General features: G+C 44.9%; 1 protein-coding gene across 2 annotated transcripts in view; it reads right to left on the bottom strand.

The window, feature by feature from the left end:
- The window catches only part of SLCO2A1 (solute carrier organic anion transporter family member 2A1), a 57,030-nt gene extending 51,272 nt beyond the window's left edge, over window positions 1–5,758 (bottom strand). The window contains exon 1 of one of the 2 annotated variants that reach the window (XM_081864501.1): window positions 5,228–5,758. In XM_081864501.1, the coding sequence (XP_081720627.1) occupies window positions 5,228–5,305 (78 nt within the window). In that variant the 5' untranslated portion in view covers window positions 5,306–5,758. The remainder of the gene's footprint in view (window positions 1–5,227) is intronic. The other variant, XM_081864502.1, reaches the window with a different exon arrangement.
- Between the last annotated feature and the right edge of the window lie 16,263 nt (window positions 5,759–22,021).

The raw sequence follows: 22,021 nt of genomic DNA, 5'->3' as shown, positions 1-22,021 counted from the left end.
GTCCTCCACCCCACCTTCGTATAAAAGCCACGGGGATGAACCAGCATGGTGAACAGAAAGTTGGATTAGAAAAAGGGGGACTCGGGTTCAAATGCCCACTCATGGCCTATCGTTTTCTCGCAACACTCTCAGTCTGATCTAGCTCAAAGCCTTGCTCTGGGGACAAAATGGGGAGAGAAAAGAACTACATATGAGATATTTGGGGGGGAGGGCAAGATAAAAATGCAGCAACAATAAATGCAAAGGTAACAGATAAACCCACTGCAGCTGAAGGTATTGTGAAACAGCAAGTCACTGACTATTGGGCTCGTGGCAAAGATATGTTTATTTACAAACTTCTTGTCCGGGTTTAATGCTGGCTTGGTGCTACAAGCTTTGCTCGGGTTCTAAATCATTTTACAAAGACCATGATGTTGTTCAACCACAGAGTACAGGGTTAGCTCCAGAGGCCCTATGTAGAACATTTGCATCAGACACAAAGCAAACTCATTTGACCTGGTCGGGTAAGTAGTTTGGGATAGTGGTGGCCTGAGAGAGGCCATTCTCCATGGCAGCCCCTAAGCTGTGGAATTCCCTTTCCCAGAGTGATTCTCCTGACACCATCACTATGCAGCTTTCTGCAAAAGGCTGTGTCTTAGTGTAGGCCCAGGTCATCAAGCCTGAGCTTCCACAGCCGCCGCCTGCCATGAACCATCATTGGGACAATTTGCAGCAACGGCAGGAGGTATGTTCTATACTTGTGACAATATTTTATCCTCTTGTTAATTATGCTGCTTTACATGTGCATTCTATATTTGACTTCCTTTAGTAACATTTTCTTTTGAAGTGTTTAGGATAATTGCTTTTTTGTTAACTTTGCTACGCTAAATGTGCATTCTGTACCTGACCTCCTTTGTAATGTTTTATTTTGAAATCTTTTAAGATAATATTTTAGTTCCTGTTAAACATGTTGCTTTGAATGTATATTTTTTATTTGACTTTGTAGCATTTTATTCTGGATTGTTTAATTTGATGTTTTAATTTAGGCTATAAACGGCTTTGAATATTTTCCCCTTAAAAACAGAAAGTTGTAAAATGAACAGTAATAATAACAATAAAATGCTGAAAACACACCTCTTTACCTTTGACACTTGAGAAGTGTGTGTTCGGGACCCACCCTATTCCCATGACTGTAATTTATTGTAACTAGTTTTAATATTGAATTCTTGTAAACTGCCCTGCAACTTGGCGTTGGTGAAGGACAGGCAATACATTTATTGATGTTATTAATATTAATGATTAAAGGTGCTTCTTCCTACAGAGTTATCCTAGGTAAGCGCACCAGTATGCTCACTTTGTAGGGCCTATCCCAACTCTGAGAATGGGAAGGGAGGAAAAAGGTCAAGCATGTTTGCTTATGACCCAGAAAAATTCAAGGCAGGGAATATTTGTTCTCACTTGAGGGCTTTCCTCCCTGCACGCCCTGAGCCAGCCAAAGCACTTATAATCGGCTAGCCTGCCTCATGAAACCTCACATTTATTATGGGAACGCTGATAAAAACCCTTTCTGCAATGCTATTGTCAAGATTGTAAACAGCACGGTTGCATAACGTTAGTGGCCAACATACAACTGCCTCCACCTCTTCACCAGCTCTGGAATGTGCAAGTGAGACTCATTGGAAAAATATGTCCCCGTTGCTGTGCCATTCAAGGAAGGATATATAGGATTGTGCTTCTCTGGGCATCTGCAATGTATTTACACCCATGACCAGTTCCCTAGGATGACAAGTGTTTATTTATCTGTACCCAGCTCTGTCCCTGGACAGGGAAGCTTACAGCAATTTCATCACTGTCCAAAGAGCTCTCAATCTAAACAGGTTTCTATCCCTCCACTCTCATTTGGGATTATGCTACTAATCCCAACAGCTTCCCTTGAAACTCTTTTCCCTCCCACCAGGACTTTTTTCTTTTCTTATTTGCATCCTTTATTCATACAAACTGGAAGTTTCCTCTTGAAACAGTTTCCCTCTTGGGAAAGTTTGCCCAGCTAAAGGTACTTTTTCTCTCTCCAGAGCTCTCCCGCTCAGGTTGGACCTGTAAGGTAAAGAAAGATGCTATGGGATTGAATTCTAAAGCTACAAAGCTATGAGCACTCGCTCGGATCAAGTCCCATCAATATAAATAAATAAATATATCATAATGATCATTTTATTGGCACTTTCTGTTGATATATGCATGCATCTGGCTGCAGTGGTGCCAAACTACACACTACATTACATGCATGGGTTGCACTTGTGCCATCAAAAAGAGCAGTCAAATGGTGGTGGAAAGATCCAGACAAGGGCCATTGGGGGGCAATATGGAAGCACTTAATCCTCCCCCTCCCTGTTTTGTGATGTATTTGCCCTGGGGCGGGGGAGGGGGGAGCTGCTAACTGCACCAGTACAGTGGTGCCTCGCAAGATGAAAATAATCCGTTCCACGAGTCTCTTCGTCTAGCGGTTTTTTCGTCTTGCGAAGCACCCCATTAGCAGCTTAGCGGATTAGCGCTATTAGCGGCTTAGCGGCTATTAGCGGCTTAGCAGCTAAGCGGCTATTAGGGAAAAAGGGAAAAAACTCGCAAGACTCGCAAGACGTTTTCGTCTTGCGAAGCAAGCCCATAGGGAAATTCGTCTTGCGAAGCGCCTCGAAAAACGGGAAACCCTTTCGTCTAGCGGGTTTTTCGTGTTGCGAGGCATTCGTCTTGCGGGACACCACTGTACCAGTTTCTTCCCCGTGTAAACAGACCTGAGGGAGCAATTTTCACCAGGACCATAATGTGTAGGTTAACTCCCTCCTACTCTCGGAAGTGGTGCCATCAAGGCAGGACTTTGGGGCAAAAGACCGGGTCTCCATTCAGCAGAATAATCAGGAAGGCCCCCTAAGGCAGCAGTAAGCCAAATAGTTGTTGTTGTTTAGTCGTTTAGTCGTATCCGACTCTTCGTGACCCCATGGACCAGAGTACGCCAGGCACTCCTGTCTTCCACTGCCTCCCGCAGCTTGGTCAAACTCATGTTCGTAGCTTTGAGAACACTGTCCAACCAAAGCCAAATAGTACACATTTCCATCTAAAGAGAGTGTGTCCCCACCCCACAAAATAAGATCATCATGCCCAGAGCCTAGAATTCCCTATCCACAGCACGGTCCCAAATCAGATTGCCCCACAAAGCTCCTATTTTTTTCCCTTCAGTTACAAAAAATACACAAGTGCAAAACACACACTCAACACAGCATGCCCCACAGCACTGTATTAAGACCTCCCTCTCGATAAAGCCATTGTGCTTCGCTTTTATTTCCTTTTCTCATTTCTGAACTTCTTTGGTGGCCACCGACTCCTAAGGAAGGGGATCAGATGCTATACTTCTTTCCCCAGCTGGTTAGCAGCTGCCCGGCTTCTCTCAGCAAGAGGAATATGCTGCTAAGCCAGACTGTCCTCTGCAAAGACAGCATCCTTCAGCACTTTGGCAATCTTCTGGATCGGCAACAGCATGCAACAACGACCGCTACTTACCGTAAGACACACTTTTTTCCTCTTAAAATCTAAGGGGAAATGTCTGTGCGTCTTATGGAGCAAATGTGTGGTCCCTGGGGCTGGGGGGGGGGAGCCGAGCTTCCCCCATCAGCCCCGTCAAGCTCCTGAGCAGCTCTGGGGTAGCCCGCAAAGCCTCCACAGCGCAGCAGGGAGCCTTCATCCCGCTGCCCTGGGAAGGCTTCGTGCAGCTATCCCTGGCTTTTGCAGGAGGTGGGGGAAGGGACAGAGCGAGGCTCTCTCACTTCCCCCACCTCCCGCAAAAGCCCCCAAGAGCCATATATTTTTTTTCTTGAATTCTCCCCCCAAAAAGTAGGTGCGCTTATGAAGTGAAAAATACGGTACTTCTGAGTGTCATTATTACTCATATATGAGGCAGGGAAATGCACACACGTTCAAGAGACAACATTCATCCATTTATGGAGTATCATCTCCAATAAAGGGAGGGGAGAGATAAAAGAGGGAGGATTAAAACAGCAACACAAAGGAACATCAAGATTTCCAGAAGGCAAAAGTAAGGACGGCTTCCACTCCAGAGGAGAAGCAATTATTTACAGCACCATCCAAGACATGGTCTTTGAATTAAAAATCAATTCCCACTGAGTTCCAGGTTAACAAATCTGTGGATTGGGGTGAAAGCACTCAGGGGCAGGTAAATAAAGCCGGACGTTTGTCGGTGAGGAGAGGAGAGCACTATAAATGTTGGTTACAGGTACAATGGAGAATTTATATGCCACTTTATGATCCCTATCCAGACTGTGTTGCAACTGGAGCAATATATTCAGTGTTTGTTAAACTCAAAAATAATTGCCATTTAGTTATTTAACATTTACTTCAGGTAAGTGTGCACAAGACTGCAAAATAATAGCACAACCCTATGCAAGTTTATTCAGAGATATGTCCTACTGTGTTCAGCGAGGATTACTACTCCTAAGTAAGTGTGCATAGAACTGCAGCCTTATTCCCCAGTCCTATCCATGTTCACCCATAAGTAATTCAGTGAGGCTTACATACAATCCAAACCTGGAGTTCAACCAGTGGAATTTAAATCAACATAATTTATGCTGGTTTAAGTCCAAAAAAGGGTGTGTGGCAGGGATGGGACAGGGCAAGGAGAGGCTATTCCAAATCCCTTTCAATCCATCTCATGACCTGGCAAGCCAGCAGAACTTAGCTGGCAAAAAGGGAATTGCAGGTCAAATTCCTCCCAGAGTTTGGAATAGGGTAACTTAAAACCAGTGCAATTTACATGATTTTCCTATAGTCAGGGTTGCGGAGTACAACTCAAACAGTATTGCAGCCTCAACCGTGCAATCCTATGCAGGGCTGCTCAGGATTACATTCCACCTAGTTCAATGGGATTTACTCCCAGGTAAGTGGGCACAGGATTGCATCCAACTCTGGGAATTTAAATCTGAAACAGATTGCTGTCAATGGAATCCACGACCACGAGATGAACCCGGTCCAGTCTCTAACTAAATGCGCTCGGAGGTCGCTTTGAGAGCAAGCGCTTCCTTGGCATCAGGAGTCGGACTGACCGGCAGTACTCGTGCGCTACAGAAGCCGAACTCCAAAAAAGCCCGAACATAAAAATACACACAGTTTCACTCAAAGTAATGAATGAGAAACAAGCCATTGCACCATCGCCCAAGCAGCAAAGCTGCACCGGGGGACCCCTTACCTTGATGTTACAGAAGACGCTCGCGGAGCAGGTGTTCCCAATCCTGGGCGCTTTGCCGTTTTCCGGCGCCATCCCCATGGTCTGCTCGGCGCGATCTGGAGACTCCTGGGGAGACAAAGGGCGAGTTAGCCCGGAGCCTCAGCAGACCGTCCCGCGTGGCCCGCGCTCGTGAACAGCCTCGCTCAGGTGCCTGCCTTCTTCGCAACCTCCCCGCGAGCCAGTACGGAAAGCTGCCCGGGCGAAAGAGCGCGGAGCGTGCCGTTTTTATAACTCTGCGGCGTACTCCGAAGCGATGATGAAACTTTCTTTCTCCTCCCTCTTTTCCCTCTCGTGCGTAAAAGCAGGCGCGGGGAAATGCGCCACCGGGCACACGGCGCTTCCCGCCCGAAAAGCAGGTGGGAGCTTTTCGCTCTCCGAGGGGACGGGCAAAAGTTCCCTCTCGATCCCTCCCAAGAGATCAATCCCGCAGGAAGTCAGACCCTCCGGAGGGAGCGCCGGCAAATCCCTTCCCTCCGAGTTCTTCGGCTCCAAAACCGCGCGCTCCGTGGGGAGACGTGGGGCTGCAGGCTCCGGCTGCTTCTCCGAGGTTTCCGGCTGAACCTGCCGTCGGGGCCTCTTGTGAAAGCGTCGTGGGTGGGGTGGTGGGAGAGGCCGCTCGCAGTCTCTCCGAGCACGGCATGCGTCCTCCACATGTGCGAGGTCAGGCTTCGACCTGCGGTCGGTTTGGCTCCAGCCCGTGGCTTTCCAAAGGCCCCTGGCCGCGGAGTGGCGCCCGTGGCACGGGGCGTTTGCGCAAAAGAATCGATCTCCCCCGGCCGTTTTACGCACGGCCGGCCTCGACGGAGAAGGGCCTCGCCGTGGCCTAGGCTGCTCTCTGCAGCTCGGAGCGAGGCGGACCGCTGTGCCTGCAGACAGCATGGTCCAAGCAAGCGGAGCTACCCGGTGGGCGCTGCTGCTTCCCCCGTTGCTTGGAAGCCCAGTCGCCCCGCAGTTACCTCGAGAGGCACTGACACGACGGAGGCCTGACCCCGCGAGCGGCCCGGCATGTTCGTCTCCGGGCGGCCAACGGGATTGAACCGACTCGATTAAATATTAACCTCCCCAACGTGGCTGAGGTGGCTCTGGGCTGCCTGATCTGTGCCTACAAAATGAAGTGAGGGAACTCTGCTATCTTAAATAAGCAAACGCTTGCAAGGAGAAAACTAGCAGATCAGGGAGTCGAGGGGCTAGGACCTTTTCCTTCTTGTATTAGTTTTCTACTGGCAGGGCATTGTTTGTGTGTTTGTATTTAGCTAAAAAAAAGGGGGGGAAGCTTTCAACACTGTATCCCCCGCCACTAAGTAACATTTTCCATCTACAAGTTGAGGTCTCTTCTCTCCTCCTGCCTCATGGGGAGATCTGGATCAAGAAACCCCAGTTATATTCAGGCTGCTTGTTAGTAGAAAATGGTGACACTTGGGAAACTTCTCCAGTGAGCCAGCTGATATGGACCCTTTTACTGAGGGTCCGTTCCCCATTCCACTGTAGTATGGAGTAGTTAAATAGAGACCAACAAAATGGCATTCCCATGAGTGCTCCCTTATGAAAGCTCATGCACCACAAAGTAATCTTTAAGGAGTCTTGGAGCTTTGTCTGCTACTCTTCAGTGCTTAATCTCAGCTTCTATACATCCATTTATATGGCATTAATTTTTCCATAGCTCAGGCAGCCTGCTGTCCCCTTTCCTCCTGCCCAGTCTCTTAGTATCTTGGTTTTCTGTCCCTCCATAGCCTCTGTAATAACTACTTGTTCTCCAAGTCTATCCTTTACCAAGAACTCAGTAAACCCCTGAAGACAGACAGCAAAAGGTGACATTTTCCCTACTCCCATTCGTCTGCCTCTCAAGTCTGCCTGTAATGAAACGACCAACCTGCTACTTGCATCAACTACCACCTCATGTCCTACCTCCAGTAATGGGGGACAGTTATTCATCATCTCCATTGCAGCTTTTGGAATAGATCGAGATGTGTCCATCTTCTCTCCCACTCGAGCAAAAGCTCATCTCATCATCCTTTCACTATACTTGAAACCCATTTTTATCTTGATCACCACCTGCAAGCCTCTTGATGTTCCTATTACGCCATGTCCCTAGAATGAAATATTAGCCACTCAAAGTTAAATGATAACTAGTTCTTAAAATAGGTTCCCACCCACCCCCAGTTCTTGCTTTTTTTAAGGTCTCTGGGTCAAAGAGATTTTTATGGCAGATGGATGAAAACTTGGCCACAAAAAATGCCTTCTTAAGTGAAGCTACAAATGGAGTGCAAGACTCATGGGCAATGGCACATACTAGATGTTCCCCTTGACTTAGCACAAACAATTTCATAAAAGATGCAGTACAAACAGAGAAATCTTTTCCTCAGAACCCCAGCAGAATCTACGGAAGAATAAAGCACACCACTGGGCAGCTTTCCAAAATCACTTGTCATGTGTTTAACTTGCTTGGAATAAGCCCTTTCCTTTCTTATCCTTTTTACCCCAAATTCAGCATGAAATAACCTCAAACTTGAGTATCCTACACTGCCAAGTTCCAAATACCATACTTTTCCATGTATAAGACAATGATTTTTATTATTAAAAAATGTTAAAAATTGGGGGTCGTCTTATACATGGATATTGCAGGGGGGACGGGTGACTGGTGGCAGCCACAAGCAGGAGATTGTCGGTGGTGATTGGGTGGGTGATTGTTGGCTGTGGCAAGGCCTGCTGACGATTGGCTGCTACTACAGCAATTGGGTGGCGATTGGCGACTGCTGGCGGCAAGCGGGCAGACGGTTGGTGGCTTTGGGGAGGCGTGCGATTGGCAGAAGTGGTCAGGCGGGTCAGCATTTGTCAGTAACCCCCCCCCAAAAGCTCAGCACCTCTGGGCAATCTCCTCCCGTTTCCTTAATTTGGGGTCCCAAAAAATTTGGGGTCCCAAAAATAAGGGGTCATCTTATACACAGAAAAATACAGTAGTCCATGGAATCATTTCCCAGCTATAAGCCATGGAACCTGCTGCACCCTTCTAGTTTTTCATAAGTGTGTATGGTTTGGAGCTGTTAACTTTTATGAGCCTGTGGGCACATATGCAACCCAGTGAAACTCATAGTCACCATGCAGACACTACAACCACACACAAATGTGTACACACACGACATGCATGACAACTACATATGTATCAAAACCACACACATGCGTGCACATTAACTCTCCTTGCCAGAAATTAGTTTGTGGGGCAAAGGGTTTGCTACCCGCCCCAACACGGGATTTGATAAGAGATATTCCTGGAGACTACAGACTAATTTCTAGGAAGATAAACCTTCACTGAAGAGCACACACAGCAATTAGGCTTGGGGGGAAAGCCAGTTGGCGCCTGGTGCCCACAAGGTCCCATCCTGCCCCGCAGGCTGAAATTTGGCTTCAGAAATTGTAGTCAATGGAATTATTTTAAGCTTAACCTCAAAACAGGGAGCATTTTTGGCATGCCCTCCCACACTACAATTATGCTGGGGGAGGGGAACCCAATTAATCCTAATTTCAGCTGGGGGTGGGCACACAGGTACAAAATAATGTCTCTGTGGGTGCAGTGTTGGCAAACCATGGCAGATAGGTCCCATAGATGAAAGCTAACTATTTGAGGCTTGCAAATTGGGAGCAAGGCAAGGATAATATGAAAGAGATTGTACCTGGATGCTTATTTTCCTCTTTCCCCCTTTTCATAAATGGCAAAACGTTATTACAAAATGTAAACAACCAAAGGGAACCTATAATAAATATAGTAAATGAAGAACCCAAGCTCAAAATCCCTGGATGTGCCATAGAAAAAAATCCTGGGCCTCCAAACAAACCATACAGCCAATTGGGAGTCAGGACAGCAATCATTTCCTACTCAAATTTTCTTATACCTCCTGTATAAACCTCCCCCTCTAAAGAAAACCAACACATTGCTACTTTAATCAGTGACCTGTTGCCCTACCTGCAGTAATGGGAAATAATTATCCTACATCATTTCTGCATCAGCCATTAATGTACTTTTCTCTCTCTCCATCTAACAAAAGCCTGTTGTGCCCTTGGAAAAATTGCATGCATGTTTTATTCTTAAACGCTTTCTTCTCTTTGTTCCATCCTCCGGATTCTCTCCAGTTTATCAGTTCCCCTCCATTTCCAGCAATTAGGGATGAGGAAGATTCACTTTGCATCTAAAGGCAAACCTACCTCATTCACACTTTATGAAACACAAGAACTGAAACACAGCAGTCTTTCAAAATGTGCACCTCTTTGAACTTCACAACACTGTCCTCCAGCCAAGCAGTGTGTACAAAAATGCATATGCCAGGGTAAAAATTTGCATGTAAATGCATCTAGTAGTGAAAGTTACGTACATAAATGCATTGTATTTGGAAAAATTGCTTTGCAAAAATCTGTGTAAGGGGAAATTGCCCACAAAATGTGTATATGGGGGAAATTTGCAAAAAAAATGATCATGAATTTTCATCAGAACCCCCCCCCCCAATAATAAATGAGAATCATGAAAATGTAGAGAACTAAACTTAAGCTTGGGAAAATGAGTGAAATCGACACATTCTCTCATCCCCACTGACTATTTATAATTCCACATGTTATCTTCCAACTGAACATATAACCCTCCAGTGGAAGCAAATCAAGTCCAAATTATACATTACAAAGCAGGCAGGTCCAGGAGTCTCAGGGTTGTTTTTAAAGTGAAAACCAGCTGGAACATAGGGGTGTGTGTATGCAATTGGAAGCAGAGGGTTTTCTGCTTTTCCCACCCAAGCACACCCCCCATGCGTTTTTACCTCGCACAGCAGGAGAAGCAGCTGGAGTACTGCTGTTGTGAGTTTAATCACAAAAAAGCAGTCAGGGAAAAGACTTCAGCAGCCCTCTGCTGCCATTTCAACACTCCCAGCTTCAGCCTTCTATGGCTGCTTTTCATTAAATAATTTGTTTTAAAAGTCAGGATGCTGTTATATGCTTCTGCCATGTAACATCTGGTTTGGTCCACCAGAGTCTTCAAAAAAATAACCCGAGGAAAAATTATTTTAATGACTGTAATCATAGTAAACCTTTAAATACTGGGACTTCTTGGGCATTCCACATAGGCATAGGTTTGTAAGACTGCAATCCTAACCCTGCTTACTTGATTTCAGTGGGACTTACTTCTGAATAGGCATGGTAAGGATTGCAGTCTAGCAGCACTATTTTCCAGTGGGATTCAGTCACATTCTGGCTAATTCAGGTTGCATGGTAAAAGCTGATATGGAGCTCTTGCACCTGATTCCCTAAAACAAACAAAAAACCTGGACTTTGTGAGGAAAGTGTCAGGAAAATACATTGGAAAGTGTAGGGAAACATTTGTCTAGTGCAACATCATTTAACCTCTCCACAAACAGGATTCAAGATGACTTCAACAGGTTGGAGAAGTGGGCCCAAATTAAGAAAATGAATTTCAATAGGGACAAATGTCAAGTTCTGCACTTAGGCAGGAAGAACCAGCTGTGCAAATGTAAGATGGGGGACACCTGGCTTGCCAGTAGGACATGTGAAAAGGATCTAGGGGGTCTCAGTAGACCACAAGCTTAACACGAGTCAATGGTGTGATGCAGCAGCCAAAATAGCTAAATCCAATTCTAGGCTGCATGAACAGAAATATAGTGGCCAGATTAAGGGAAGTCATAGTACTGCTCTATTGTGCCTCGGTCAGGCCCCACCTGGAGTCTTGTGTCCGTTTCTGGGCACCATAGTTTAAGGATATTGACAAGCTGGAATGTATTCAGAGGAGGGCGACTCAGATGATCAAGGGTCTAGAAACCAAGCCTTATGAGGAATGGTTGAAGGAGCTGGGTATGTTTAACCTGGAAAAGAGGAGACTGGAAGGAGATATGCTAGCCATCTTCAAATATCTAAAGGGCTGTCACACGGAAGAGGGAACATACTTGTTTTCTCTTGCACTGAAGGGTAGGACCACTGGATCCAAATTATAAGAAAGGTGATTCTGATCAAACATTGGGAAGAATTTCTTGATGGTAAGAACTTAACTTGGAACCAATTTACCTATGAGATGGCCTTACCCCATATGTACTTACTCAACCACTTCCATCTGCGGAACTGGCACTTTTATAAGTGCCCCATAACACCTGCCCCACATCTGTAAGAACTCTATTTAGTGTGGCAGCACTGGCACTTCATAACTCTGTGCACTGATAACAGAGAGGTGCCTTGCTGTATTCTCTCTGGCACCTGCCCAGATGTTTAGAAAGTTTGTGTGAGTTTAATCTACCTCAGTATATAATTTTTTTAACCTATACAGTGGTACCTTGGTTTAAGAACTTAATTCGTTCTGGAGGTCCGTTCTTAACCTGAAACTGTTCTTAACCTCAGGAACCACTTTAGCACCGTCGCAGCGCAATTTCTATTCTCATCCTGAGGTAAAGTTCTTAACCTGAGGTACTATTTCTGGGTTAGCAGAGTCTGTAACCTGAAGCGTCTGTAACCTGAGGTACCACTGTATTCAATCAAGCAGTATATAAATTTTATGAAATAAACAGCTGTTCAACCGTAAAAGGGATTACCTCAGAAGGTAGTGGACTCTCTTTCATTGGAGGTTTTTCAGCAGAGGTTGGATGGCCATCTGTCAGGGATTCATTAGCTGCAATTCTTGCATTGCAGGGGGTTGGACTAGATGACCCTTGGGATCCCTTCCAACTCTACGATTCTATGATTCTATTAACAGAACTCCTGGAAGTGACCTTAGATGGCATTTGGGGAGAGAGACCAGAGAGACAAGTGAACAGCAACCTCCCACCCACCCCCTCTTTCACATACTTTAATGTCCAGCCTTGTTTCTGAATGCTTGAATAGTATAGCATTTAGCTTTGAAGTTGCCATTTACCCTTTGAAGGCTAAATAATCCGCTTGTGGTTATTTCAACATAGGACACAGTGAGATACCAAAATGTGCCACATAACAAACCTGAAGTGGAAACTGTGGGGCATATCCTTCCATCTTGTAATTTTTACCTTGGTTTCTGTGATCGTCCATTTAACCTCCTACTGACCTCCTTACATGCTAGGTCAATTAATTATTATGCGATGCATTTGTTTCTAGACAATAACCTACCTGTCGATCTGTCAGTTTCCACATCTTTTCAGCAGCAGGAAATAGGGTTAGAAAGCAGTCAAGAAAGCTGAAGTATTTCCCCATTTATTTCTGATTTTTTTAGATACTGCTTTTCACGAAGGAGTTGCAAAGCACTTTGTACAGGGATATTAAAACAGCGAGCACAAATGATTAAAGTAATAAAATGGCAAAGGCGAGTTATAAAGGGGGTGGGGGAGCTTTTTGAAAGCTAAATCTTTCCTCCCTTTAGAGTCTCCACAGTCTTCAAAATGCTAGTTGCTGTGTCCTGGGAGCCACAAGAAGGGAGAGTCCTCATGAGCTCAGGCTCTGCTTGCTGGTTTTCCACAGGGAATAGGGTGGCCACTGAGAGAACAGGATGCTGGACTAGATGGGCCATTGGCCAGACCCAGCAGGGCTGCTCTTATATCCTTGAGACGGCTCTTGAGTATCCCTATGGGGGGGCCTTTGGGAAATGGAGAAGCCACCTCAGCAGGAAGCAGGGTGTATTAGTTGCATGATCCTGGATGGACCAATGATCTGGCCTAGTGAAAGGCAGCTCCCCATGTTCCTAATTCTGGCTAGAGAGCTATGTGTGTCATGGGCCCTGAGTTTGAAGGGACAGGCTACCTACACACCACACATTTGAAACACATGTGAAGCACACAACTTTCCCCAGAGAATCCTGGGAACTAGTTTGGGAATTGTAGTGCGGGGGGGGAGGGGTAAACCACAGTTCCCAGGATTCTTTGTGAGGAGACATGTGCTTTAAACGTATGGTGTGTACACAGCCTTTAAAAACAGAAAAAAGAAGAAGTTATTCCAACAAAATATTAAAAATATGATAAAACATCAAACATTATTTCAGATGTCTTCTAAAAGTCAGATAGTTGTTTATTTCCTGGACATCTGGTGGGAGGGTGTTCCACAGGGTGGGTGCCACTACCAAGAAGGCCCTCTGCCTGGTTCCCTGTAACTTTGCTTCTCTCAGTAAGGGAACCGCCAGAAGGCCCTTGGAGCTGGACCTCAGTGTCTGGGCAGAATGATGAGGGTGGAGACGCTCCTTCAGGTATACTGGGTCGAGGACTGTCAAAAGCAGTCCTGAAAAACGCTAGGGAAACAATTGCCTGGGTTCTCCCTTTTCATCAGCCGCCTCCCATCCCATTCATACCCTCATCCACCTTCTGGTGAACTGAGCTTGCCTCCCAGTTTGTGCTGGCCAACATACACCCCGATAAGGATTTTTTTTTTTATTGCCCACAGGAAGCAAAATACATTATAAATACCTTAGTGCAATAATAGGCATAAACCCAGGCTGAATTTCCTGAAGTGCAACCAGTTCCACAAGGATACAGAGGGCATGCAGCCTGCTCTGATGCACGCCTACTTGAAAGTACAGTATGTCCCTTTAGGTCCAGGAATACTCCCTTGAAAGTATCCACTGGCTGGTAGCATAAAGTGTGGAGAGGAAATTTTCAGGGAGAAGCACCCTCCACTGCCAGCAAACTGCTTAAAGGTGGCCTGCCGTGTCAGCAAACTTGGCATGAGAGCTCTTGAACAAATGTATCCATACAAAATATTTGCTTGACCGCAGGACCTTTTAGCGATAGCTAAAGTAACAATAACTAGGAATGTGCATATACCGAAGCACATACTTATGGGAGTGATTACAGAATTCAGCTTTCTGAGCCTCATAGCATTTTATTTGTATAAAGAGCAAGCTGCTAGCCCTCATGGCCATAGAAATAGGCTTGATGGTACGTGAGGAATGCCATGTGAAATGTCAGAAGCCAGAGGCATAGCTGAATAGACTGTAAGGCTCCTGGACCCATGGCCTGCAAAACCTGTTCTTTATAAAGCGCCATGTCAGGAAGTGGAGCTATATAAATATGAATTGATGCTGGTTCCAATGTTTATCAAGATTCCAGTATTTCTGTGGTTGTATACTTCCTTGCCCATCTCCATGACTGGGAAAAGTAAAATGAATTATGGAAGTAAAAAAAAAAAAAAGTTTCATAGCAATACTTTTAAAATGTGACGGTCTCCAGTTTTTCTTTGAATCACGTGGAATTTGGGTTATCTTTAGATACATAGCTATAACTTTTGTGGAGAAGTGGTGGAAAGAAAGGCAGGCAGAGTATATGGGTTGGTTTTTTGTCTTCCTGAATCTTCCAACATGGTCCAAGAAGAAACTTCAAGATGATAGGGTGGGAGGGCAAGGGGAAGAGAGGAAAGAATTACACTCATTCTCCCCAAATTTCATATATTTATTTGTGCCTTTATGTGTTTTTTGGGGGGTGGGGATGTATGGGGGTGGACACACACACACACACACACACACACGTATACACAAGCACACACCTTCTCCCCATTTTCAAGCCTTAGCAGGTTAAGCTGTGTAGCCTGTGGGTTTAAATGCAACAGACTGCATTTCACTGAGTTTCAAGCTCCTTTTTTTATTCAGTTTTCTTAAGTTATGCAGGCATGTACCCAGCAGCAGAGTAGAAAATTTATGATTATTGGTGCAATTACATTTTAGAGTGCCCCAGGGGCTGCTGCTTCTTGCCTTGTTAAACCAAATTCCTCCTAAGCTGGGGCTCTCTGTCTTGCCACAGGGCGACACTATCGGTGCTTCTGCATGTGCTGGTAGCACTCTGAACAGAAAGGGAAGCTCTCACAGCAATAAGCCAACAATGAAACAGAATCAAGGGATGTGCTCCCCTCTGATAGGAAATCCTGATTTTACTTGGACATCATTTAAAAGTAACAACATCACAGATAAAAATACAGAGAGCAAAAAAACAACCCACTTTGGATAGATTTGCATGCCTTATTTTTAGGTTGCCTGTAACGAAAAGTTATTTAGGCCACTCGTGGAATAAAACTAGCAAGTGAAAAATATAACAATGCAAAAATACAGCAAGAGAAAACATCATTAGAACAAATAAGGTCTAAACCAGATAAAATGGGGGGGGGGAAATCTACAGAGCTAAAACCACACAGCATGACTGGGATAATCAATCAACATATTAAAAATCCTTGCCTGGCACCAAAAACGATAAAGTGGGCACCAGATAGAGTTTTTTGGGGTGGGCATTCCACCACCACCAAAAAGGGCCTTTCACTTGTGGCAATCCTGCTGCACCATCCTTGGGGTGGGCACTCAAAGAAGGGCTGGTGATGATCTCAGGGTCCGAGTAGGCATGTGTAGGGAAAGGTCCCAAGCCAGTGTGGTGTAGTGGTTACGAGCGGTAGTCTCGTAATCTGGGGAACCGGGTTCGCGTCTCTGCTCCTCCACATGCAGCTGCTGGGTGACCTTGGGCTAGTCACACTTCTCTGAAGTCTCTCAGCCTCACTCACCTCACAGAGTGTTTGTTGTGGGGGAGGAAGGGAAAGGAGAATGTTAGCCGCTATGACACTCCTTAAAGGGAGTGAAAGGTGGGATATCAAATCCAAACTCTTCTTTTTCTTCTTCTTCCCAAGGTGTGAAGGGTCTCCAGCACTTTGAATTGGGTCTGGGAAGAAACTGGATGTCAGTAATCATGCCTAATGCTGATATTACCCCTGTCCAGGACACCGAAGGGATTGAATATTTTTCTTATAGCAGGGTGGAGTGCAGGAATTTGTTGCTGGAATGTGACACTTCAGACCACTTCTCATTAAGGACACCCTTAAGGTTAAGGGTGTTAAGATTTCAAGAAGTCTAGACTCCAGAAGGCCACTTAGAAGCAATTTGCTCCATTATGAGGTGCTATCTCTTATTAAGAGGCAGTGTAGTGTTTAGTTCTATCTGGACACTGAGGTCCAGCGCCGAGGGCCTTCTGGCGGTTCCCTCACTGTGAGAAGTCAAGTTAAAGGAAACCAGGCAGAGGGCCTTCTCGGTAGTGGCACCCGCCCTGTGGAACGCCCTCCCACCAGATGTCAAAGAGAAGAACAACTACCAGAGTTTTAGAAGACATCTGAAGGCAGCCCTGTTCAGGGAAGCTTTTAATGTTTGATGGATTACTGTATTTTCATGTTTTGTTGGAAGCCACCCAGAGTGGCTGGGGAAGCCCAGCCAGATGGGTGGGGTATAAATAAATTTTTTATTATTATTATTATTATTATTATTATTATTATTATTATTATTATTATTATTTAAGAGAGGACCTGGGGGCCAGGGTTCAGATCCCCACTTGGCCATGAAGTTCCTTGGGTTACTGCCTCTCATCCTAACCTACCTCACAGGATTGCTGTGGGGATTAAATAAAGGGAGGGAGAACCATGTAAAGCACCTTGAGCTCCTTGGAGAAAAAGGTGGGATATACAGTGGAACCTCTAGTTACAAACTTAATTCATTCCGGAGGTCCATTCTTAACCTGAAACTGTTCTTAACCAGAGGCGTGCTTTTGCTAAAGGGGCCTCTTGCTGCTGCCACATCGCCGACACACAATTTCCATTCTCATCCTGGGGCAAAGTTCTCAACTTGAGGTAACTCTTCCAGGTTAGCAGAGTTTGCAACCTGAAGTGTTTGTAACCTGAGGCATTTGTAACTCGAGGTACCACTGTACTGTATATGCAAATTTCCCCTTGTCATAAGTCTGTTGGTCCTCAGAGACTGTCACCACTACCTTTTGGGCAACTTTGGAGGGGGATGATGAGTGAGTGAAATTATTATTTTCACAAATAAAAAGCCCATAATTCCAAAAGGAAGGAAAGCATAAGCATAGGAAAAATGTGATGTTTACTACTACTGACACAATGTGCAAAAAGAAAATGGAGATGAAATTGAATGTGGCAAGTAGTGCTGGTGGAGATGTGCCAACTATAGCTGCTTATTGTCTGGCAGTGTGCTGAAAGGTAAATTCAGACATAGACTAATATTCTCCCAGAGGTTTGGACCCTGGAAATGGAAGGGCATTGCAAGCTAGACTCCCAGCCTCAGATTGGCCAGCAGGCTGAGCTCAACACCTCTCCAGAGAAGGTTATGCAAAAAACATAGCCATAGTCAAGACAAATGAGTGTTTCTGTGTTCTGTAATACTTTCTTCAATAAGCTACTAGTTATTTGATTTTTCTCTTTTTTATTCAAGTAGATGTGTGATTGTGATATCTCAACAATATCAAATGTGATTGCATATAGCTTTCTTTTTATTCCATTACCTAAGCAGGTATTATTTTTTATTAGGTTTATGAATAAAATATGTTGCATATAAATTATAGCAACATTTTAACAGTCATTCATAAATAACTATCATAATGGCCATTGAGTCTGTAATACCATATAGCATCCACTAGTAATCATCTCTAACTTTCAACAATATAGAGAGAAAAATGTATTGCTGTATCTCATTTATATAGTTATTATTCCAATAAATTATGAAAACAGACTCTTTCTCAATACATCTATTTTCTTGACTTTTATAGTAGCTCCTTGAAAAGTTTTCAATTTCTTCTTCTTCTTCTTTTAAAAAAGCCAAACCAATACCCCAAATCTTTCTGGTATATGTGAAGTTGTCAGAGGCTTGGCAGTATTACAAATGAATTACATAACCTCTAAATCCATTGCTTTTTTTCTAGAAAAATAGGTGCCAGTACTCACCATGAAGTTGTCACAGTGAATACCAAACTTTTTAACAATAACCAAAAGAGGTGCCGGTACCACGTATCCTTAAGTATTCCCTGAAGAAGAAGAAAAGCGCTGTCTAAATCAATTGGTTCAATTCTGCCTATTAGGTAACTTTGTTTAATCAAAGGTGAAATGTTCTGGAAGGCCTGCAAACACCATCTTGGTAGTCAAGATAACCCCAAAACTAATTGGATGTTGTTGCAAGAATGAGCTTATATATTATTATACTATTAAACTATTATACGTATTATACTCACTTGCTTTGATATATGCTATATAATAATAATAATAATTTATTATTTATACCCCGCCCATCTGGCTGAGTTTCCCCAGCCACTCCGGGCGGCTTCCAATCAAGTGTTAAAAACAATACAGCATTAAATATTAAAAACTTCCCTAAACAGGGCTGCCTTCAGATGTCTTTTAAAAATAAGAAAGCTGCTTATTTCCTTGACATCTGATGGGAGGGCATTCCACAGGGCTCGCGCCACTACTGAGAAGGCCCTCTGCCTGGTTCCCTGTAACTTCACCTCTTACACTGAGGGAACTGCCAGAAGGCCCTCGGTGCTGGATCTCAGTGTCTGGGCTGAACGATGGGGGTGCCTATATGCTAATAGGCTTGCTTTGATGCTGGGCTTATCTGTGGACCCTGGGATGCCGGGCTCTTGGCCCAGAGAGGTGAGCTGACTAACTTTTGGATGGTTGCCACCTGTGGCCTAACCAGTCAGGTGAATTTATCACTCTGACATTTTTGACATCCTTTCTTTGGTATCTCTGCAGCAAACAACTGTGACGAGCCCTTCTTTGGGCTGGCAGATTGGGACAATAACCCAAAGGAATAATCTTTGGATCCAAAGAGATGTAATATCCTCATATGTCCCGAATCTCATGTAAAACATTCTTCCAAGAAACAGGACTTATAATACATCCGAAATGTAAGCAATATGAATCATGACCTGACCACCCTGTGCCCCCACCAACCTTAAAAATACTTGTGGTCCCTGAAGAATAGGCTGAAGTCTCCCAACACTCTGTTATTGCTATTCCTTCAGCTACTTCCCCCTTTGAGATGGTGGCTCATGTTCTCTATGCTTTGCAAACATTCTTTACCCAAAAGATTGTGTCACCTGGTGTGAGTCAACTGTTTGCAAGAAAAACAACAGCAACAAGAAGTACCCAGAGTGGAACCTGGAATACAACTTAAGGCTATCCTTTACTTCATTATCCATCACTCACCTTATGAGTCATCAGCAAAAAAGGATGTGTCCAGGATGTTTCACCAATAGTTGGAAACTAGAGCAATACAGTGATACTTCATATTGATGTAATTATTCAGGGTGTTAAAGTGCATAGAAATCAGGATTGTAATCTGGAACATGAACAATTATTGGACACAATGTTGGGTTCAGCTTGCAAGTATCTTGATGTCTCAAGTTATAATATCTTATTATTATTTATACTGCAGCATCAGAGTGCAAGTGGACAAGTCCCTGCCCTGAGGAGTATACAGTCTAATATTCACACATCACATAGGTATTCTGAGAGGCAGCACAGCATAAAGGGCAGCAGGGAAGAAAGGGTGGAGTCATTTGAGGGAGCCTTGGGGCAGTGGGTGGTGGTGGAGCTGGTGGAGCAGACCTGTATAGAGATATAGGAGCTGAGGGATAAGGGGTGGGAATAACACATGAAGGATTTCTAAGGTAAAGGCAAGGAGCTTGTGCTGCACCTGGGAGCATAGAAAGCCAATGAGAGAATTTAAAGAGAGAGGTTGCATGATTATAAGAAAGAGAGTGCAGAATAAGCATGAGGGATCAAGGTGGGACAACAAATGTCCAGTGAAGAGAAGGTTTTGGTTGTCTAGGTGAGTGTTTTTGCCAAGAGTATAGAGAGGAAAGGCCATATTTCTGCACTGCAATGTAAACGCAGAAGTGGCAGGACTTGGATACAGACTGAATATGGGAAACAAAGGCAAGAGTGGGGTCTCAACATGGTAGCATCTCCAAACTGACAAAAGGGTGAACAGAAATCTTTTATCCCAGTGCTTAAAACAGAGAGTGATGGAGCCAGGAAACTTTCCCTGGGTAAAGCATTCCATAAATGGAATTGCCATCCTCCACACCTACAATAGAGGAGGCACCGGAGAAGGGCCTCTGTTGACAATCACAGTGTCCAGGTAGGTTCATGAGTACTTCAAGTTGTGCACTCGGAGCTGTCTGTGGTGCTGCAACTACTGACCTGTCTGGTCCCATGGACTCCTCTGCAGGACCAGAACAGGGCAGCTACCATATTTTTCCATGTATAAGATGCCCCCATGTATAAGACACCCACTGTTTTGGGGGACTCAAAATTAAGAAAACACCCCTCAGCATGACCCGTGTATAAGACGAGCCCCAACTTTAAACCTATTTTTTTGGGTAAAAAAAGACCTAGTCTTATACACAGAAAAACACAGTAATTTGATGCGCATCTCTTAGACCTTGGTGGGCAAACTGGGTGGAGTTGTTCTGACTCACCTTTGCCCACCAGGTTCGTGGTGCATTCCATCCCCCATCCCAGGAGACCCCTCCATCTTGGGGCACGCACCTGGTGTTGGGCCATAGAGACATGCTGCTGGCATACTGCTCAACCTGCTGCCTCACAGTGTCCCTGACTGAGATGGTCCTGACAGTTGTGTTGGAGGAGCCCAGTACAGTGCTCCTGGATGATGCCAATAGCCATGCTGAAGTCACCACTAGGACTTCATGGCAACCATGGATTTGTCTCAAATAGTCATTGGTCCAGCACACAGAGCAGGACATGCCCTTATTTATTTATTTTTGTCCCAGATGATGATGGAGGCTCAAGTGGCCTTGGTCTGTTGGAGTGCTTTTTGCCACCTTGGATTTGATATCCCGCTTTATCACTACCCTAAGGAGTCCCAAAGCGGCTAACATTCTCCTTTCCCTTCCTCCCCCACAACAAACACTCTGTGAGGTGTGTGGGGTGAGAGACTTCAAAGAAGTGTGACTAGCCCAAGGTCACCCAGCAGATGCATATGGAGGAGCGGAGACGTGAACCCGGTTCACCAGATTACGAGACTACCGCTCTTAAGCACTACACCACATTGGCTCTGGTGCAAGTTTTGGGTTGTTGCAATGCGCTGTTTGTGAGGCTGCCCATGCACTTGGTCCAGAAACTACAGCTAGGACAGAATGCAGTGGCAACAGTTTGTGGATGGGGTTGCCATGCAGCAGCATATCCAATATATCACCGTAACCCCCTACCCCAATAGTTCACTGTTGTTGTCTCTGGGGGCCATGTGTGCCTGAAGTTCATTTTACGGCAGCTCAGATTAGCTCCTTCAGTGCAGGAGCATCTGCCTTGTGGACCACACAGGCCATTGAAGCTAGACAGATTGTACACACATTTCATGGTATGCGAAAACCATTTCCATGGGCATTCCTGGAAGGATGAGTTGACTCCAGATGGGCAGTGCTGAATTTCTCTTCAGGGGTTGTTTAAAAAGAATTTTTGTACTTCTGAAAAACTTGGGTTTTACCCGCCAAGGCTGTTGATACCACCCTCATGTGTGTCAGCATGTGTGGTGCTGTTTTGATTACACAATCAACAGCCCTCTCAGCCCAATGATCCGAAATGGAGGGAATTATGAGGAACTGAAGGGGGAACTTATGAGTTGGATGTTTTCTCCAAAGTAGGTAAAAGGCCATAGAGCTGGCAGCTGTCTTTGACAGAGCTCCCCAGGAAGCTTTAATGATCAACAGCTTCCCCTCTCTCTTCCGCTTTAATTTACACACACACATACAGCTTTGTGTATCCAGGCCTGCATGTATTTAAGGACCCAGGCTGTTATTGGCTGGTCCATCTGCTTTTAATCCATCACTGGACAACTGCTGGATTTTGGGCCACATTTCACTCCCTTCTCCCGACCTGACCTTCCCTCTGAAAGATTCTTGGCCTTCAGGCTTATGCAATGGGTACACCGTGTGTAGGCACACGCAGGCGCAGGTTACAAGGCGTTAACAGCACCAGCCA

The sequence above is a fragment of the Podarcis erhardii genome, assembly GCF_964252035.2.
Source record: "Podarcis erhardii genome assembly, chromosome: 5".
Taxonomy (NCBI): domain Eukaryota; kingdom Metazoa; phylum Chordata; class Lepidosauria; order Squamata; family Lacertidae; genus Podarcis; species Podarcis erhardii.
This window is presented reverse-complemented; position numbering and strand designations above follow the sequence as displayed.